This window comes from Eptatretus burgeri, chromosome 13 (assembly GCF_056783735.1).
Source record: "Eptatretus burgeri isolate ZD-2024b chromosome 13, Ebu_testis_v1, whole genome shotgun sequence".
In the NCBI taxonomy this organism is placed as follows: Eukaryota; Metazoa; Chordata; class Myxini; order Myxiniformes; family Myxinidae; genus Eptatretus; species Eptatretus burgeri.
Window position 1 is genome coordinate 45682989 of NC_140973.1, and position 21749 is coordinate 45704737.

Genomic DNA, 21749 nt, shown 5'->3' on the forward strand with positions numbered 1-21749 from the left:
TACCCCCGCAAAGCCTAAGCCACTCGCCCGGACAATTTGTCAACCCGTCTGGGTTGATGCGCGCCCCGCACCGTCTTGTGCACTCATCCATGCCATATCACTCGCATTCTGCACACACTCCGGCACAATCGTACTGGGGGCCTGTGTTAGGCCAAGACACTCCGGAGCCTCTGCCCCTCCCCCAAGCTTGGCATGTACCCCCCCCCCCGCATCGCATCATGCCCCAGCTTCACTTCACCTTGCCCAGCCTTACCTATACTGGATTCACCTTGTCACGATCTGCTTCAAGGGAGCGTATCCTCTCCCTCTGTTCCTGAAGGAGGCTATCCTGCCCCTTGCATTGGGTCTCAAGACATTCCACAAGCTCCACCTTAATGTCCCTTACCTTCCCCTCTATCTGTGTTTGCTCCTCTTTTACTTTGTTTAATTTGTCTTTCACTCGTTCTATCTCCCTTCGTGTCTCTTAATTCCTCCTTCGCTATGCTAAACCCTCCTTTGTCTCGTCCTCATGTTTCTTCAATTGCTCCCCCAATTCTTGGCTCTCCGTCTCGACCTTCCGTCCCATTCCTTTTACCATTTCTGTAATTTCCTCATGTCTCATTTTACACCCTTCCTTTACGGCTTCCAATTCCCCCTTCGCTTCCTGCTGGCCTTGTTTTAAATTTTGTATCGTGGCCGTGTTTTTCCCAATCTCTGCTTTTAATTGCCCTTGTCCTTTTTTAATTTCCTTCATCCCCTGTCCGAGTTTATCCACCTCTCGCCCAACCGTCGTTATCCTATCCGTCACTTCTTCCTTTCCCGTTTCCATTGCGGACCAAACATCTTTCACACTCACTTTCAACTCTGTCATTTCCCCACGTACTGTACCAATCTCTTCCGCCATTTTCCGGTCCATAGTCTGCATTTCAGCCTTCACCTTTGCCAGCTCCGCCTTTATTTCTTCCTGACCCGCCTTCATTTGTGCTTGTAAGCTTATTCCTATGTTCTGCATCTCTCCTTTCATTTCTTGCATATTCGCATTTGTGCGTTCTTCCATTCTTTGCACATTCACATCCATTGTTTGCGTATTTGCCTCCATTCGGCTTCCCAAGTTTATTATCATGTTTTGCATGTTCCCGAGTACCTCCACCAACTGGCTCATGTCAAGTGGCCTTGGCGGAGCCGATCCGCCATGATCGGGCTCGGAACCGGCAGGGATTGCTCGGTCCTGCTTCGGGGAAATTTGATGCAGGGGTTGCTCATGCACCGCCGCTGCCGCCCCCAATGCTACCTCTGGGTCTGATCGCAGGAAAAGGTCTTCCTGCATGGTGTCGTCCTGAGCCACAGATTATTTTAATACAAATTCAAAACCCACCTGTACCAGTCCGTCTTGGTCCGCCATGGTCTGTACTGAGAATTAAATATTAATTTGGTTTGGGATGTTAATTTGGATGTTTGGATGCCAAATATTAATTTGGCCTTCACAACATCCCGCTCTTAATTTGGAGGGAAAGGGGGGGGGGGGTTGTCAAGCACACCCCTGGTCCAAATCCCGTAAATTTTCTCCATGGAGGTGGAGGGGTTCGAACCCCGCTCCTGACACCAAATGGACTGGGAACATTTCTGTGATGATTTATTTACAGTAAATGAAGACACAAAGCAAGACTTAACGCGAATATGCAAGAAGTATTTACAATGTTTCAAAAACACTTATTCAGTTCCACTTAAAAGATGGGCCCACACGCAGACACACACACAAATGAAAAATAAACCCAGAATTCTTTATTGGACCCTCGCAGCCGAGGAGAGAGATGAGCTGGGAGTCAGAGTCCAGCTGGGTACCTGACCGTCGGAGGAAGGGGGTGCTCCGCGATGCGGCACCTGACAAAGTTCGTTGGTTTGGTCCCCAGTCGCACGTGAGGGACTCGTTTGTGGCGGAGCTCGGGTGGTGAATAGCGGGGTCCACGGAGGGGGGTCAGGGTCGCTCTTTCCTTTCCTTGTAGAGGGCCAGCAAAGACACGTTCGCCACCTTCACGACCTTCTGCTCAACCCTCCGCTTCAAAAGAACTGCACACTCAACAACAACCCCGGTGAAATCCTCCGAACAACCTTCGTAACAACCCCTTCGTAACAACCCCAAAAAAACCACCACTTCAGAGAGTGCTGGGAATTTATGGATCTCCCTCAACGGGGCGGGGCTCGTTCAAACAGACCTCACTACCCACCCTGATTGGGCAGGCTCCCATGGACTCACCCTTTCTGGGCGGGGTTTCGGCCCCTGCAGGGAGACCCCACCCAATCTTCCACGTGGGTTCGTACTTGTCGAGCAACAGTATCAATGTTGTAAAAGTTGTCGTGAAAGAGTTAGAACGTTTGTGGGAGCCGAGAAACTGGAACCGCGAGATCTTGCCTTGGCACGTCAGGGTGCGAGAAGGCAGCTGGTTGGTGGTGGATCGTGATGGGCCGAGGGGTCATGCAGATGGGATGGTTGTTAGATGGCTTGTTCGATGTAATAACCTAACTAAAAGAAATCGCAACGCATGCCTTTGATTCTCCCACGAGACAAAAGGAAGGGGATCTGACTACACACGTACTTAACGACATAACTGACTTTTGGGACATCTGTATGTTGAATGCGCATGGTTTCCAAATCCGTAACAATATATATATATATATATATATATATATATATATATATATATATATATATATATATATATATATATATATATATATATATATATATATATATATATATATATATATATATATATATATATATATATATATATACACACACACACATACATACATATATTGCGGACCCTCCTTTGTTGGTCTTTCCTTTGTTGGTCTTGGGCAAACTACGCACCAACAACAAAATGTATATATATGTGTGTGTATGTATATATATATATGTATATGTATATGTATATGTATATATATATATATATATATATATATATATATATATATATATATATGTGTATGTATGTATGTATACATGTATATATATGTGTGTGTATATGTGTATGTATGTATATATATATATATGTATGTATATATATATATATATGTATATATATATATATATATATATATATATATATATATATATATACATACAGTATCTCACAAAAGTGAGTACACCCTATGTACTTTCTTACATTGAAGCGTTATTGTTTTCAGTATTTTGTATGTCCACCATTGTTTTTGAGCACAGCAGCTATTCTACTCGGTATGGAGTTGACCATTGTTCCACATGTCTTTGGGATCCTGTTCCACTCCTCTGCAATGACTTCTCGAAGTTGCGTGATGTTGGACACCTTTCGTCCCTCAACCTTACATTTCAGGATGCCCCACAGGTGTTCTATTGGGTTTACATCAGGTGACATGCTTGGCCACTCCAACACATTGACCTTCGACTTCTTCAGAAAGGCAGTTGTCTGCTTGGAACGATGCTTCCGATCGTTTTCGTGCTGAAATACAGCTCCTCTACCAAGTTTTCGCAGGGAGGGTAACATCTTCTCCTTCAGAATGTCACAGTACATCGTAGAATCCATGTTTCCCTCGATGAACTTGAGCTCTCCAGTACCGGCAGCACTCGTGCATCCCCAAACCATGACACTACCAACACCATGCTTGACATTAGGGATAACGCACTTGTCTTGGTACTGATCCCCAGGTCGCCGCCAGACACGCTGCACTCAATCAGATCCAAACAAATTGATCTTCGTTTCATCAGACCAGAGGACATGTTGCCAGTCGTCCAGGGGCTTGGATTGATGTGCTTCAGCAAACTGTTTGTGAGCTTTCTTGTGGCTCTGCTTTAGGAAAGGCTTACGCCTTGGACAACGCCCATGCAACCCGTTACGATGGAGTGTGCGACGTATGGTTTGCGCACTAACAGACTGGCCAGAAGCTGTAGAAATCTCTTCAGCAATCTTGGCGGCACTTTGTCGTCTGTCATGAAGGACTAGATTCTGAACTTGGCGAACAGTACGTGCAGTCATCTTTGCTGGTCTGCCCTGGCGAGTGCAACTCATTGTTGTATGCTTCTTGGAGAACCTCTGGATGACCTTGGCCATGGTGTTGAGGCTTACTTTCAAAGAAGCACTGATCTTCTTGTATCCTTGGCCATCTTTATGTGGGGCAACGATTCCATCTTTGACTTCTTTCGAGAGCTCTTTACCATGAGGAGCCATGCTGCTTTTCAATGGCGATTGGTACAGTATTTCCTATGCAATTATTTCTTCAGCAAGCAGATAGACAATTACTGCATTGAGTACACGTCTTCACTTTTAACATACCAGGGAGGTTGCAGCTCCATGGACATTGTGTGTATTGTTTGGTGCATATTTGTACCTTTAACACTCTTTGACTTAAATATGCAGAAAATGATGAAAATGGAAGCTGTTTTACCATGCTTGACTTACTACCTGTGCAGCCAATAGCAGGGGTGAACTCACTTTTGTTGCTTCCTCTTTCAAAAATATTCGTAATATGCCACATTGTTTTTATGGAATGGCAGTTTTGTGCCTGCATACATATTGCAGAATGTCTACTCTGTCATCAACTCGTTTTTCTTCTAGCACTGCTGCTTAAAAAGTTACACTGAATTATTTACATATTTGTGAGGGGTCTACTCACTTTTGTGAGATACTCTATACCACCTTCCTTGGCTTGGATGAGGCCATTCCACTTTGTGGTTGACTCGTAAAAGATTGCCGGGGCAACTTGGCAGGAGTGCTAAAATGCCTCAGACTACTCACATCCTCCAAAGCAAAGCTAAATCTGACCTGAATGTAGTATAGTTTGAATTGGTCAATGAGTGGCCTTGAAATGAAACTGTGCAATGAACGCAGGTGTCTCGCATCATCCAAGGATTTTGGCCCAAATCGAGATGACAGAGTTCCCTTCATTAGAGAGCTATAAAAACTGCGCACCTGATCTGAATAATCCTGTCCGTTAAATTGGGACGATGTACTCAAGCTTGTTCTTCGAGTTCAACACAAAATTCTTCAGACAAATTATTGCATAGTTGTACAATGTCTCAATTGAAAGCTGTCGGTTACGAATTGTAAGTAAAGGTGGAAAAAGTCTGATTAAATGCAATTTAATTCCAGCTGTCAAAAAAGCTCTGGGATAAATTGTTAAAACTTGAGGAATTTTTTTTTTGCCAGTTGACCGACCTTGTGTTCCTGTGCTCTACAGTGAAGTTGTTTGAAGTGATAGAGACGGAGAAAACGCTGTACCTTGTGATGGAATATGCTAGTGGAGGTAGGTGTGGCCATCCTTTACTTATTTAATTATTGTAATAAAGTTCATAGAATTTTATTGAAATTTGAAATAAAACGATGGATTCACAATTAGTAATTTATGAGACTGTAATTATATGAGTGATCATCTGTATTTTTAGCTTTCATATCACTTTATGGAAGTTGCCACAAATGTTCAACAGTGCACCAAAATGGGGTCGTTTGAGCACTGGATGTACTTGCATTTAACAAATTCCGGTTGTTCTCGCACCCTGTGGTTTGCACAGGTGAGGTGTTTGACTACTTGGTCGCTCATGGGCGGATGAAGGAAAAGGAGGCGAGGTCAAAATTTAGACAGGTGAGCTAAAATGTCTTGGAAATTTAATGCAGGATGAGGGTGTAGTGGGAAAGTCTTGTTCACTGACCTCTGGTTGGAGATGCTTTCAGTAAGCCACCATAAAGCACATCTGCATTCATCTTGGTTCCTGTGTTTGGATTGTTGGCTCAAAGGGTGGTGTGATGGGTTGACCATTATAGTTACAGTGTTAAAGAGAAGGCTGTAAGCTGTGTCAGCAATAAATATTGTCACATTGATTGCAACTTCCTAACAAGATGCAACCACAACAATGCTGTTACCATGATGCTGAAACCGAGACTTCAAAGATAGCTAAACTGTCAGCTTTTCATAAACCAATGCCAAGCAGTTATCGCCAGCCTTGTGATCCAACAGGCTTTTAAACACCGGTTATAAAAGAGGATTACAATAAGTTGAACTCTCCAGGCATCCAAAATGGACCTGATTGTATGCATGACAAAATGGCAGCAGCAAAACTGGCAAGCCATTCCTTTAGAGTTAAATAATTTATCATACGCGATAATACAGCACAATTCCCGATAGACAAGAGCTAAAAAACAACAACCTGTCTTTCCCTCTCGGTCACACCACACACACACACACACACACACACACACACACACACACACACACACACACACACACACACACACACACACACACACACACACACACACACACACACACACACACACACACACACACACACACACACACACACACACACACACTGTGTGGCTTTCAGTAAAATGCACATGGTGAAGAGCATGACATTGGAGTACAACACACACAGTGCTGCCTTGTCTCCACCAGGGCAAGACCGGGAGCCAGACAGTGCAGCCAGGGAGTCAGATTGAGAGAGAGTGAGCTTTTCAAAGAGTTAGCAGCAGACCCAGACTTTCAAGAGAGTGAGCTGGTCTAAGAGAGCCAAACTGAGCCAAGACAGAGAGGCTGCTTCTTGTTGGGACCGGCATTTTAGGTCATCTCTAATGATAACCAGTAATAATAAAATTATAACCAGATAAAATTATAACCAGATAATATAAAATTATAACCAGATAACCTAATAAAACCAGACTCGATGTACGTACGTCCCCATTTTTTCTTGCCATTTTCTTGATATTTGGTATGTGGGTAGATGTCGATGAGGGATGCACGACAGTATGACCTTTGACCCGATTGAAGGTCAAGGTCAAGGCCACTCCAAAGTTGTGAAATCGTCCATTTTCAAAATCTATCTCCTCCGCCGTTTGTTCTCCGATCTTCAAAATTTCTTCGGATTCTGATATGGAACAATATCTAAATTTGGTCGGGCCGTTTTTTTTTTTTAATTCGTCCTGGTTATCGAGTCACGTGTCTTCAAAGTTGTAAAAATCGTCGATGTGATACGGTCAAAAAAATTTCGCCCGATCTTGATGAAACTTGGTATGTAGGTAAGGGTCGATGAGTGATGCACGATAGTATGACTTTAGACACAATTGAAGGTCAATGTCAAGGTCACTCCAAAGTTGAAAAATCAGCTAATTTCAACATTATCTCCGCCATTTATTATCCGATCTCGGCGGAATTTCCAACGGATTATGATAGTAGGGTACAATATCTGAATCTGGTCGGGTCGTATTTTTCGAATTTGTCCTCGTTTTCAAGTCGCGTGACTTCATAGTTGGCAAATTGTCATGTGGCTGATCTGTGCTGTACGTAAGAAAACAGTGCCTTGAAATTCAAGATCTCCGGTGATCTAAACTACAAAACTTTGCGGTGCTTCAGAGATGACCGTCACCCCCAACCGGGGGTAATTTTTATACTCAAGCCCTGCCCCGCCGTGAATCTCTGCCTTCTGCAGTTAACCAATGACGAGTCACAATGGTCTTTTCCTTCAGAGGTGCCACCAATCAGGCTCCACGGGTTCCATCAATTAGAGTCCAAGGGCTTATTCCAGCAATCAGAGTCCTAACCCTTGGTGGTAGTAGCACACGTGCCACGTCGCCGCTTCTTACCTGACCCCACCCGGTTCCAAATGGAGGAACAAATACTCGGGACGCCTTCATCTCGGTATCTCTAAATCAGACAATGCCTAGCCCCTCGCGAGCAACACTAATGACTCCTTACCATAACACAATCTAATACAGGGTAGAAATTCTAAAGCTACATGTAACATACATGGCATATTGCCCCCTTCCTATTCAACTATTATATGTTCAACTATTGCCCCTTCCCCATAAATGTAACAATGTTATCATAGGAAAAGGTGATATTCACAGACGTCCTGTATTCTGTGGTGTTCACAATTTTGTTTTTGCAATGCATATATATTTCACTCATCCTTAAAGAAAAAGGTGCTCTGGGTTTTGTGGCCTGACCACCCTGGATTATGGAATCATGAAATGGGCATCGATGATGGGAGCCCAGCTTTATTGGTGTTTATTCACAATAGTCTGGCAACCATTGGCTAAAGTGTGTTTTGGAGTACATACACAATTTTATTGCAGATTCTGGTAACATAGACTATACTAAACTCAAATCCGAGTGATGCCACTTTGTCACGCTTGAGCAATTTTTTTTAGGAGCAAAATTCAAAATGGCCACCATCAAAACCGCTTTTTGGCCGTAACTCGGCCAAAAATCGAGATATGAACCCGATTTCAGTGGCAAACCCTGTTTTGGGGGTCAAGGAATACACTGATATGTTTAAATAAACCATATCATCCATATAAATAGCCCATATTGCAATATTGGTATATCAGATACCATATTTTGACTAAAATTGTAATAAATTATTGACCAATTGTTGAAGTTTAGACCTATAAAGCTTGAGCCAAATAATATCAAGGGTACATACGATGAAGACACTGAAATGTTGCTGATGTGCTTTTATTGCGCTTTTATTGTGTTTATATATAGCTGTAGCACGGTTCCAATTCAGTTTCATGGTATAGCGAGAAAAGTGTTAAAAAAGTTTTTTTTCACAGAGCAGTTTTTCCCCAGTACAGTTGTGACAAAAAATGGCTGCCATGAAGATCAATGAACTGTGTCAACAGATCAAGTAAGTTATATATGCTTGGATATTTTTAAAGAAACATGCAAAACTGTGTGTTAATTAACAATAAAGTATTGTTATCAGTAGACTAATCAATTTTCTTTTGAAAGCAAGACGTTTTTGTATCTTCATATCATGATTGTTTTGATACCATAGCAACCGTTTGTGTTGATGATGTTTAAAGTACACAGGGTGGGAACAGGTTTTCTGATTTATTTTTTTTTATGCATGTATTTTACAAATAAATGAAATGATTAATTTGTTCATCACCCCTTGTAAATGTCTTCCATTTAAGAATGCATTGGGGTGTTTAACTTTCTGAACAATTAATATAAGACATACAGTTATTTCGTGATTATTTTGCATTATATTGATCTAACAACAATTGAACATTTCTGCTTGTCTTTTTCTAGTGACAACGTTCGACAGCTGTGATCTTGAATCTGCTTGAACTGATAACGGTGACATGCGAATCACAAAATCTTAAGCAGTCTTGAAGCAGAAATTGCAGGTAGAGGTGTCTGACAGAATGTTTCCAGCTGATGGAGCAATCATTGTAGATGGTTGTGCTCTGCTGTGGGTGATTCAATGGCGCGAAAGGAACAGTAGAGGACTCTGTGCAGAATCTTCTTTATTATTTGAGAGATAAGCTGAAGATATGTGATACGTATTTGGTCTTTGACTGGTATTATGACAACAGCATGAAGAAAGTCATGCGAACCGCTCGTGCAGGCAAAGATGCCAGTCGACGACACCAGCTGAATCTGACGACGCCACTCCCTGCACAAAAGATCGTTTTGACAATGACAGAGAACAAAGTCCAGTTAATAAATATCATTTGCAGCTACATCAAAGACCATCCTGAAGCATTTTCTACCAACACAAAGCTCCTATTAACTGGACCTAACCCAATACCTATGGAAATGGCAGAATACCAAGTAGTAGAGAGGCCTGACCTAAGAACCACTCACGAAGAAGCCGATGTTATTATGGTACAACAAATGGTCCTTCTCGCCTCATCAGGAGTTCCGGGTATCCGGGTAATTTCAGATGACACAGATGTATTCATATTGCTGTTGCATTTTTACCAACTCAAGGAACTGGCATGCAACCTTTTGATGGCTGGTACAAGTCGTGACAGATCGTCTGTTGACATCAAGGCGACAGTGCAGAAGCATGCACATATTGTCACCCAAGTTCTGGCAGCACATGTGGTGTCTGGATGTGACACAGTTGCCTACCTGTGGGGTATCGGAAAAGGCATAATTGTGAAACACCTCAAAGATGGGCATCAATTAAATTATCTTGGTGATCTTGATGCAGAATTACCAGATGTCATATCTGAAGCAACTTCCTTCTTTGCTGCTTGCTATGGATCCCAGGAAACAGAAGACATGTCAGCTATTCGATTTGATGTCTAGTCTTCAAAGATGGCTAACAAGAAGCTGCCATCAGCACCAGAGTTAAAAACTCTACCACCAACCACTGTGGCTTTCATCCAACACGTTCTCAGGGCGCACTTGCAGGCAGCAATATGGCGGGCTGCATTAGATCCAGACCCACCATTGATCGATCCAACGAGTCGTGGATGGTCACATGAAGAAGTGTCGAGCATGTTGCTCCCTGTGTCTCTGCCTCCGGATGTCATCAGAGCTCCTGATAATGTTCTCAAGATGATCAGGTGTGAGTGCAGCTCAGTGCGACCCTGTGCAATGAATAGATGTAGTTGCTCTGCCGCCAGGCTCTCCTGTTCATTGTTCTGTAGCTGCCATGGTATGGAGGAATGTCAGAACGACCAAACAAAGTCTGTATCAGCAAGCGAAGCTGTGGAACTTGAGTGAACACTAGTTATTTGATTTATGCAGCTGTCTTGTGTGTGAGATTGAGTGAAAGAAAGATTGAGTGAAAGCAGAATGAAAGAAGTTCATCAGCAACCAATCAGTGTATTCATAGTTGATAGCATGTACAGATCCCTTTTTGGATTTGAATTAGTGTAAAATTTGTGTAAACCTTGCTTATTACGTTTATTTGGTTATGTGTTAATATAATTAATTATAGTTTGTAGTTACCTTATCATTGTATTACTCAACTGTACTGTTGGAAATAAAGATATACAATACAATATACTGTTTACCACTTAAATCAGGTTCATATAGATTTTGGGCATAGTTACGGCTGAAAATAGTTCGGTCGATATTTTTTCAGTCAAAATATTATATCTAAATAGAAAAATTGCAATATAGACTATTAATATGAGTTGTATGGTTTATTTAAACATATCAGTGTATTCCTTGACCCCCAAAACATAGGGTTTGCCACTGAAATCGGGTTCATATCTCGATTTTTGGCCGAGTTACGGCCAAAAGACGTTTTTGATGGCGGCCATTTTGAATTTTGCTCCTAAAAAAAATTGCTCAAGCGTGACAAAGTGGAATCACTCGGATTTGAGTTTAGTATAGTCCATGTTACCAGAATCTGCAATAAAATTGTGTATGTACTCCAAAACACACCTTGGGTAAAATTCCAGTTCTGCATCCAAGACTACAAGTTACATCAAAGGAATTGCTGTTTTGTTGCCAAAATAATATAATTTGTGTTTTAAAAGGTGATATATATATATATATATATATATATATATATATATATATATATATATATATATATATATATATATATATATATATATATATATATATATATATATATTTGTGGATTCTCGCCCGCCGGCGTGTGAACGACAGTGTTTAACCAATAGCGGCCGCTTCGCCCACCGAACGGACAATCCAGTCGCGGCCTTCCAGATCAACGCCGAAAAACAGCCATGGGTGTGTGTTTTTAACCACACCACAACCTTGTCTGTACTCTACCCGCGCGCTACAGGGTCCGATCGCCAAATCTTCGATTTACCTAATTACTCACACGGGTAGATTACCGAGAGATTGTACCTCAACGGGGCCGCTTGGAAACGAGCCGCTTAAGCAGCTCGCTTCCTTTTGGGATAACCGAGCGGGGTATTATCGCGCAGCCCCGTTGGACCCGATCACTTTATCGGCTATTTAACAACCAACTATATTCCGAGCGCAATATGGCAGTTCAATTAGGGAAAAGGACGCAACGAACGGGTGACATTTAAACAAACACATTTATTTGCAATGGCACGTATGCAGGCATGCACGTAATCAGGCGAGGCAAACAAAAGCAATACACTGTACAAGCACGTAATGAATGGGGGTAAGGACAAGACGCGAGCAAGACAAAGAGCTACCACCGTCTATTTATTATGTACAGTCACTTATACAGTTCTACTTGCGGACATGGCGCCACAACGTTTATACAAAGAAACAAAGGAAAAACCCCATCAAAGACAAGGGGGTAGACTGGACCTCTTGGGTCTTTATTCCACCGAGCTGTGATGACTGCAGAGGCTCCGCGAGGCCGGGCTGGTTGCCTTCACCTTCGAGGTGCCTCGCTGGGGCGACCCGCGACATCCCGTCCCCACGGTAGCTGTCGTGACCGCGGTCCGGCCCAGGCCCCGTCCGATGGCCTGGTGATTCGGGCCCAGCCGGCAACGCCTCAGAGGAACGAGCGGGTCTTTTGCTCTTTCAGAGTTGATGCTCTCTTTAAGAGCCCGTCCGTCCCTCAGCGCTGCTCGGACTGTCCCGAAGCCCGATCACCGTGGACCGTTTAATGCTGACTGGCGACCTCTCTCCGGCTCTCCCCACATCCCACATGAAAGGAAACCCCCGCGTTCATTTGCAGCGATCTTGCCATGGCTGGCACAAAGATGGCGGCGCCCGCGGAGTTGAAGGTGAAGCGATGTTGTTTCGTTGTTGGGTATTGGGGGAGATGTGGTTTAGGAGATGGTGGTTGGCATTGTGGAGAAGGTGGTTGTGGTTGGCGTCCTTGAGAAGGTGGTTGTGTGAGGGTGGTGTGGAGGAGGTGGTGGTTGTGGTTGAAATGCGGTTGGCATTGTGGAGAAGGTGGTTGTTGTGAAGCGGTTGGTCAGAGCAATGTTGATGGTGGAGGTGGTTGTTGTGAAGCGGTTGGTCCAAAATAACGATAGCAAAAGAAAAACGGCTAACTCGAAGATCACAGCCCTGATTACACGAATAAAACCTGCTAAACATCGGTGGGGAAATCTATCTGAACACAGACTTATCGGCTTAACTGATCTAAGGACCTATATGGTGCTCTGCAAATTTCCACAGCCATAACAATATATATACATTTATATATATATATATATATATATATATATACATACATATATATATATATATATATATATATATATATATATATATATACATACATATACATATATATATATATATATATATATATATATATATATATATATATATATATATATTGTTCAGGATTCGGACGGTGTCGAGTGATGTCAATCACCACCGTCTCCGGGGTTATAACGCCGGCTGGTGCGGCACAGGCCTCGGGTCACGCGCCTCGGATCGCGATACCAACGTACACCTGGACCTTACCAGTTGGGGGAATAGACCTTGGTTACAGACTGGTTTTGTCAGAGACCGAGCGAATTTTGCCAGTCTGTAACCATTTTGGTTTTATATACCAATCGAGCAAATTGTTTCTCAGCACGGCACGAAAAAAACCCAAAGCGCCAACTTCTTACGAATCAGCCAGATTTATTGGGGACACATCGGAGAACACAACACAAGCAAAGCATTCACGACAGTTATAATTAATCTATTACCCGTTCTTAACTAGGGAGCTACGGATTACGGGTTTCGAAGGGAACCCTAGCGAGATAAACCTGAGACAACATGCAGACAAGACACGGACAGCATGCAGACAAGACACAGAGTACTTGGTGATGCTTCATGGATGAGAGGAAAAGTGTCGAAGGAATGACTGTTGCTCGTGACAAGCCGATGTCCACGGATTCGAGCACCCAAGCTCAAACACGCCGCGTGGCAAAATGGCGGCATCGTCCTTTTTCTTCTCCCGGCACCGTCCGCGCACGCAGCCTCTGCACATCCAGACCCCGCAAGGTCGACGGCCCAAGACGAAAGAACTGTGGTATGCTCCAGCTGGCTATTCACAAGGTCCAGCATACAAGTCCAGGCCTGGCCTGTTCATCAGACAAGGCCAAATAGTGTATTGTGTATGTACTATTTGGAATTGCTGGAATTCAGAAAATTTTCAGAAAATTAAGTTGGGCTCCACAGGTGGATCGACAAACGTGTCGAGCAGTGAGGTGAGTAAGGAGAGAGGCTCCGTGGTTAGACTCATGTTGAACCTGTCGATCACCTCATAAAGTCGATCGCTGACTCACACAGCAGCCAGTTCCTCTCGACGCAGATTGCAGCCTCCCACTAGTCGTTTCTATACAGCAGAAATCCTCACTCGAGACTCAGGCTCAGTCACTCCCTCGGCAGATGGCAGACTCGACCCTCAGGTTCAAGCCCTTCCTCTCTTACAGATCGCCGACCACATGCACTGCGAGTTTCTCCTCCAGCCGATGGCAGACAGACCTCTTGCAGTCCCTTCCTTGCCTTTCTTTCAGCTCGCTCTTCACGAAAAACCTGATCACGCCACCTCGGCGCTCAGTTTCACCACCGCCTTCCCGGCGCTCCTGCAGTTTCACTTCCTTTTTCTTTTGGGGCGCGCCCCTTCACGAAGCCGACAAACTCCTCCCCCTCCCAGAGCACTGGGCGGAGACTCCTTCGGAGAGGGGAACGAATAAGAAGAACCTCTCGGTCCACCACCACTGTACGAACAATAAACAGCCTCTTTCATCTCCCGACACACATGTAACGTCCATTTACCGAACAACTTGACTAAACATGCATTTAATGGGGGATCTGGGCTAATCCTATATTCAATAACACAATAAGGGCCATTTCCGCAACAATATATATATATATATATATATATATATATATATATATATATATATATATATATATATATATATATATATATATATATATATATATATATATATATATATATATATATATATATATATATATATTGTACACTCCCTTTTAAATTTTTCTCCTTTTGTTGCTTTATATCCTGGGATGAAATTGCATTAACTCAGACTTTTTTCACCATTATTTACACATCGTAACCCACAACTTCCAAGCAAAAAACAAATTCTACAAATTTCAGAAAATTAATTTTTAAAATTGGCCTTCACCTGTGCTAAATTGTAGTGATTCTGATTATTTCAGAATAAAATCAGCTGTTACTGGAGGTTTCCTCTGTTGGGTAGTCCATTTCACAGCAAAGACTCAGCCATGAGAACCAAGGAGCTTTCAAAAGACCTCTGAGATAAAGTTGTGGAAAGGTACAGATCAGGGGATAAGCACGAAAATACTTCAAACTCCTTGAATATCCCTTGGAGCACAGTCAAGACAATCATTAAGAAGTGGAAGGAATGTGGTACCATCAAGACCCTGCCTAGATAAGGCCGTTCCTTCAAACTGGATGACCAAGCAAGGTGGAGACTGATCAGAGGCTACCAAGAGGCCAGTGGCAACTCTGAAAGAGCTACATGCCTTGATGGCAAAGGCTGGTCACTGTGTGCTTGTGGCAACAATATCCCAATCACTCCAGAAATCTGGCCTGTATGGTAGGGTGGCAAAAATGAAGCCATTACTCAAAAAATCTCACCTTGGGTCCCATTTGAAGTATGAAAAAAACCACGAGATTCTGAAGCCATGTGGCAAAAAGTTTTGTGGTCTGATGAAACCAACATTGAACTTTTTGGCCTAAATGCAAAACGTTACATTTGGCGCAAACCCAAACCAACACATCACCCAAAGACCACCATCCCTACTGTAAAGCATGGTGGTGACAGCATCATGTTATGGGGATGTTTCTCATCAGCAGGGACTGGGGCACTTGTCAGGATAGAAGGGAAAATGGATGGAGCAAAATACAGAAAAATCCGAGAGGAAAACCTGCTGCTCTCTGTAAGAAAGCTGAATTTGAGACGGAAGTTCACCTTCCGAAGCATGACATTGATATGAAGCACACAACCAAAGCTCCACTGGAGTGGCTAAGGAACAAAAAGATAAATGTCCTTGAGTTGCCCAGTCAGAGCCCCGACCTAAATCCAATCGAAAATCTGTGGCATGACTTCAAGATTGCTGTCCATCAATGCTCCCCATGCACCTTAACTGAGCGTGAACAGTTTTGTACAAAAGAATGGGCAAATATTGCCAAATCAAGGTGTGCAAAGTTGGTGGAGACCTATCTCAACTGACTCACACCTGTAATTGCTGTCAAATGTACTTCCACCAAGTATTAATTTGGGGGGGGGGGGTGGATACTTATCCAACCAAGATATTCTAGTTTTGTATTTTTAATTCATTTTCTGAAATTTGTAGAATTTGTTTTTCACTTGGAAGTTGTGGGTTACGATGTGTAAATAAAGGTGGAAAAAGTCTGATTTAATGCAATTTCATTCCAGGCTATAAGGCAACAAAAGGCACTGTAGGTATTTTAAGGATTCCCCTTCATTCGTTGGTTTGTGGGTGCATGTTGGTATGGATTAAAGGGGTCTTGCTGTTTATTATTCATTGTGTGTTGCTTCTTGTGTTTCCAACCCTGTGTTCATTGTTACAATTAAATATACACGGTCACAGGGTGAATTTGGGTCATTGTGATCACTCTTGCACTTAAGAAAAGTCCATTGAGGACTAATTGGCAACAGTAATTAACACCGTGCTGCGAGTATCTCGGCTCACTCGGTCATTAATTAGGGACGAGGTGTGCGGTACCAATTAGCATATTGCTCGGCCTACTCCAAGACCCCACCAGTTTGGTATTGTGACAGTGGACATGTGATCCAGCTTGGGGTCTTCGCCTTGGCTGGCCATTGGCCATATCTGGACAAATGGTGGGGATAGGGTTGGAGGATTACCTTTATGAAGGGTGGGATCAGTATAAGGGACCATACCAACGAAGGAGATTGGTCCTCTGTTACAACAGTGGTTATTCTTTGTTACATTCATCTCCACTTCAGTTTCTGTTCCCATGCTTTTCAGATCGTGTCTGCCGTTCAGTATTGCCACAGGAAGCGCATTGTTCATAGAGACCTGAAGGTGAGATGGAGATTTAATATATACCAGTTTTATTCACAAGTCATGGGCTGGTACTATGAGCTACGTAAGATTGTTGAAAATGAGAAGTGCTCACAATGTAATTTAATACATATATTTTAAAAATGGTAAACATGTAAAGTGTTTGACATGTTCAGCTATTTCACTCTGAAACTAACAAGATATGTTTAAAAGGTGATCTCATGGGTCATTGTTTCAAGTAGAAACTTGGCATTTTTAGGAACCCTATCCTCATGTGTTTACATGAATCTCTTCCACTGCTCTCTCGTTTGTTCATATAATGCTTTTTCAGATTATGGATAGATGTTAATATTTTGTTGGGGGAATGACTTCATGGGGCTAACTTTGCGTGGATTGGTGAGTTATTTCCCATATTGAATGTTTTAGAACAAGTGTGAGATGATTTAATTGTGATACAAGATATGTGTCGTTTTTATACATCGAAAGATATTGTCTACCCACTCCCATTGTTTATGTCTAAAACCACTATCCCTTTGATGAACCCTTTTTAATGTTCTTACCTTTGTAACCCATATTTTGTGTGCTTTAAGACGACCTGACGTCAGGCGCAAGTTTGGGCGGGAAAAACCACGCTTCGGTCCAGACCGAGACGGAAGAGGAACACCATATGAGTGACAGGTCTATGGGTGGTGCCCTCCACCCATAAAACTGGGCCCTGAACCAATAGTGACCAGGAGGGGAGGGGCTAAGTGTATCATCAGTGTGGGTGGAAGCAGAACCTATAAAGGCGGGGGAGAGCAGACGCCGAGAAACTCACTGGGGAACTTACACGCGAATTGGTGCAATGTTTCACCTTGAACCGGCCCCTTTGCTGCTATGGTCTCCATCACGCCCCACCCAGCAAACCATGCCCACTGTCTTCCTCTTGCCCTGGATTGGACTGTGGCACAGTTTGTCCCTTTGCCTGCTTCTCTCCACTAGGGGGTCAAGCTGTGTCCTGTCGTGCACAGCTGTGGTATTTTCAGTCCTGTCTGTCACATTCTATTATCTATCTCCTGTGGTATGAAAGAGACCTTAATAACTACGGTAATTAAGGTTCTTATTCGTTCGTTGATTTATGCTCACGTGTTCGTTAGATGGTCAAGGGGTGTTTATTTGTTCATGATTGATTGCTTCTCTTTGTATTCCCACCCCGTGCTCTCCCAATTGCATTTTTAAACCACGTAATCTCCGAGTGAATTTGGGTGGTTCTGTTCTGATCGTGATTGCAGTTGTGCACATCCGTTAAAGGACCAATTGGATATGGGTGATTAGTGCCCATAACGAGGCCGTGCCATACACTTAACAACTCCGCTCGGTCGTTATTAGAGATCAGGTGTATGGCACCGAATGAGTGCGGCACATCTACTGGCTCAATGATTCTACTCGGTACGGTAATGTGGTGGACAGACACATGATCTGGCCCGAGACAACCGAATGAGTCGGCTGATGCGACTGCTTTGATGTGGTTCACCGGGATTTGAGCCGGGCAACCGGATTTACCCGATGACTTCAGCAATGTATTTTCATTGACCATCGGTGGTATTGCTTTGTAACTACTCAGTAATTATTTTATTATTCGGAACGTTATCACATTTACTTGCAGGCAGAAAACCTTCTCCTCGATGGTGACATGAACATCAAACTGGCTGACTTTGGATTCAGTAATGAGTTCAGTCCAGGTGGAAAGCTGGACACTTTTTGCGGAAGCCCGCCATATGCTGCACCAGAGCTCTTCCAAGGGAAAAAGTACGACGGACCGGAGGTGGACGTGTGGAGCCTGGGAGTCATCCTTTACACGCTGGTCAGCGGCTCACTGCCGTTTGATGGGCAGAATCTTAAGGTGAATGTTATGGCTGGTCCCCTGCATACGATGTCGTATCACGGTTGCGGTGCTTGCGTCTTGAGTAAGATGGGATTACTTGGTGGAGAGTGATGACTTGTCCTTGTTTTCCCGGCAGGAACTGCGAGAGCGGGTACTACGTGGTAAATATCGAATACCATTCTATATGTCGACAGACTGCGAGAACCTCCTGAAACGTTTACTTGTGCTTAACCCATTGAAAAGGGGTACTTTAGAGGTGAGTGAATTGCATAACTTCCTGGGCATCTATAGCTCTTTTTTTTAATGGGTCATTATCGTTGTGGACTTGTGGAGGAGTTTTTCCAGTTCACCCTTTTGTGCCATGCTTTGGTGCATTTTTAAAATTATTTTATAAACCTGACAAAACTGAAGCTTTGCTGAAACATTGTAGCCAAAATGACTTTAATGTTGTCAGTCTTATGATGACCTGTTCTGCACTCCAGCAAATAATGTGTGACAAATGGATGAACATGGGGTTTGAGGATGACCCATTACAGCCATTTGAGGAGGTTGCAGAGAGTGTGGTAGACAATCGACGGATAGGTGAGATGGACTATTTATTTGAGAGCATTTTCAAATGTAAAGCATGCTTGGGTTTCTGAATCTTTTATTGCAATGTAACATCAATTGTTTAGTACGTGTGGCTTTGATTACTTACTGCTTGGTTGTGGGAGTGTTTTGATCGAGATTCGCCCAAATCTTTTTAATGAGATTTCCACTTAAGTTTATGGCTTCTACCAAGTGGGTTATTAAATTATTATGGAATGTGTTTACTATCGATTGCGAACTTGGAAATCTATGCTGATCGTATATTTTTTGCTTTTATTGGAATCGTGAAATGACCTCGGTGGCATCACGCGTCGCATTTTCTTTGTTCCTTCCGACAGAAATCATGTTGGGAATGGGCTTTACGCGTGAAGGTGTACAACAGTCTGTGAAGAACATGAAATATGATGAAATGACGGCGACTTACCTTCTGCTGGGCTGCAAGCCTTCAGAAGTAAGCCTCCAGTGCAGGACTTTGGTCAGTTCTGCTGCCGCTGCTTCAAATTGGTGACTGCTTTGTCTTGCTAACCTTTGCTTGCTCTCATTTTCTTCAATTTACCCGTACTTGACATTTTCTGTTAACCTTATTTTGCTCTTCCTTTTCCCTCCTTCCAACCCTCATTCCTTCATCAACTTGTTTAAAATTTTCTTCCTTCCTTCCTTCCTTCCTTCCTTTCCAACCACCTAATTCTGACACCAACACTAGCTGGAGAGTGATTTGTACTCCAGCAGTAACTTATCCCTCGCCAGGCCTCATCGGCCTAATAGTGACCTGAATACCAGCACTGCATCCCCTGCACGCGGCACTGTGCAGCGCAGTGTCTCAGCCAATCAGAAACAGCGTCGCTTCAGTGATCATGGTAACTAAGCCTCCGCTGTCTTCTTGGGATCCATTCTTTCCTCTTTCTTTCCTTCTCACCATATTTTTGTACTTTTGTTGGTAGTGCCCGGCCCATCTGTTCCTGTTGGTGGCTTTGGCCGTCGGCCACATCCCTCAGTCGGCGCATCAGGCTCCGGGACAGAAGGGTCCACCCTTACAGCAGAGTTGGCATTGGAACCCCTGAGATCAAGGAAGCCGGGACATGGACCTGGTGTGTCAGACAGTGGGCCGCACAGCCCCCTCCCATCAGGCTCAGCCAATCCCAATAAGGCAGAGCTACCCTGTCGACGAAAAATTTTGGCCTCCCCGTCGGTGGGTTATCCCATTGCCATTGTTATCATTGAACATTTTGCTCCTAGAGCTGCACATGTGCTTTCTGATCTTTCACCCCCAATCGTGATCTGATTATGCTGTGCCTTAATACTATTACTTGCCTCAGAACAACGTGCTATCTGGTGGCATGAGTCGAAGAAACACGTACGTGTATGGGGACAGGACCACAGGTGAAAGGCCGGCTTCCATTTCCAATGGAAAAGATGCCAGGTTTGCCTCTTCACACGTTTTTGTGTTCTTACCAAGTTCTTCTCTTTCACCTTGCGGAACTGTACAAACTTGCATTAATTTTTTTTGTACACTCTTCCACAGCTTGATGGAGGTGTGTGGAGGTGCGGCACCTCCTCCAGCCTCCTTGTCCGTAAGGCCACGGCACCAGAAGTCCATGTCTGCCTCTGGTCACCCAGGTCGTACGAGCCTGCCACCCATCCCAGATGAGATGCAAAGGCCAAAGTTTGTCTTTTTTTCACCTCTTTACTCTATTAGTTATTGGCGTATTGTGGGAAAGAACCGTAAGAAATGTACACAGTCAACACTCGCTAATTCAAATACATACATTCTGGAGATCATTCAGATTGGATGCAATTCAAAATGCTGAGAGTTATTTGTTTGTTTCTCCCTGCTCGTCAGATGCAGTGTCGCTTATATTCCCATCGTGCACCATTGCAAACAATAAAAAAGAAAATAACCGAACACAGTTTACAGACTACCATGAGCATTTCCAACACTATAACACTGGGAGCATCGAAACTTTTTTTTAAAATAAAAACCGAAACAAAGGAGGTGACTGACAAAGGACACATTCAACATCGAGTATCTCGCAAGTCTGGGGCCAAATCTTCCCCATTCTTCCCTGCTGTCCAGATTCCTCAAGGCAGCGTGGTCACGGTCAGTGACGATCGGTCCCCATTGACTGGACCTTTCCCTCTTGTCTGTCGCCTCTCTCTCCCCCTCTCTCTTTTTTTCTCTTTCTCTTTCTGTTTCTGTTTCTCTCACACTCTCACTCTGTCTTTCTAACTCTGTTGTGGCCCTGACTCTGTGAAGGCACACCATCCTGGATGTGGAGGATCTCTGGGTCGCTCCTGAGAGATCGATCAGCTGTCTCCGTGCCGTGGGCTTGGTCGAGAGAACTGTCCATAGCTATACGACGACAACAACAACATTGACTATCATACAGGATACTACAAAATGCGATGGCACTTCATGCATATACAAGGCGTGTTCACAAAGTTTTTAGTCGGACATATAAATCTACCTAATTTGCTTTCAATGGGTTTTTTTTTCCTCCAGTCCCCCTTGAGTTCAATACACTTGGTCCAGTGCTGCTGCATCTTGGCTCTGCCCATCTTGTAGAAGTCCTTGTCCTGCTTGTCGAGAAATAAT

The 21749-nt window shown here is 43.5% G+C and overlaps 1 protein-coding gene across 5 annotated transcripts in view; it reads left to right on the plus strand.

Annotated features, from left to right (window-relative positions):
• LOC147014366 (MAP/microtubule affinity-regulating kinase 3-like) overlaps nt 1-21749 on the plus strand; it is a 60441-nt gene that overhangs the window by 31172 nt on the left and 7520 nt on the right. For 3 of the 5 annotated variants that reach the window (XM_085852277.1, XM_085852281.1, XM_085852279.1), the window contains exons 5-15: nt 5194-5259; nt 5525-5595; nt 16669-16725; nt 18350-18586; nt 18705-18824; nt 19051-19150; nt 19495-19631; nt 19860-20013; nt 20098-20345; nt 20473-20576; nt 20679-20819. In XM_085852277.1, coding sequence (XP_085708403.1) covers nt 5194-5259; nt 5525-5595; nt 16669-16725; nt 18350-18586; nt 18705-18824; nt 19051-19150; nt 19495-19631; nt 19860-20013; nt 20098-20345; nt 20473-20576; nt 20679-20819 — 1435 coding nt within the window. Of the gene's footprint in view, nt 1-5162; nt 5260-5524; nt 5596-16668; nt 16726-18349; nt 18587-18704; nt 18825-19050; nt 19151-19494; nt 19632-19859; nt 20014-20097; nt 20346-20472; nt 20577-20678; nt 20820-21749 lie in introns of all 5 variants that reach the window. The other 2 variants (XM_085852278.1, XM_085852280.1) reach the window with 2 other exon arrangements.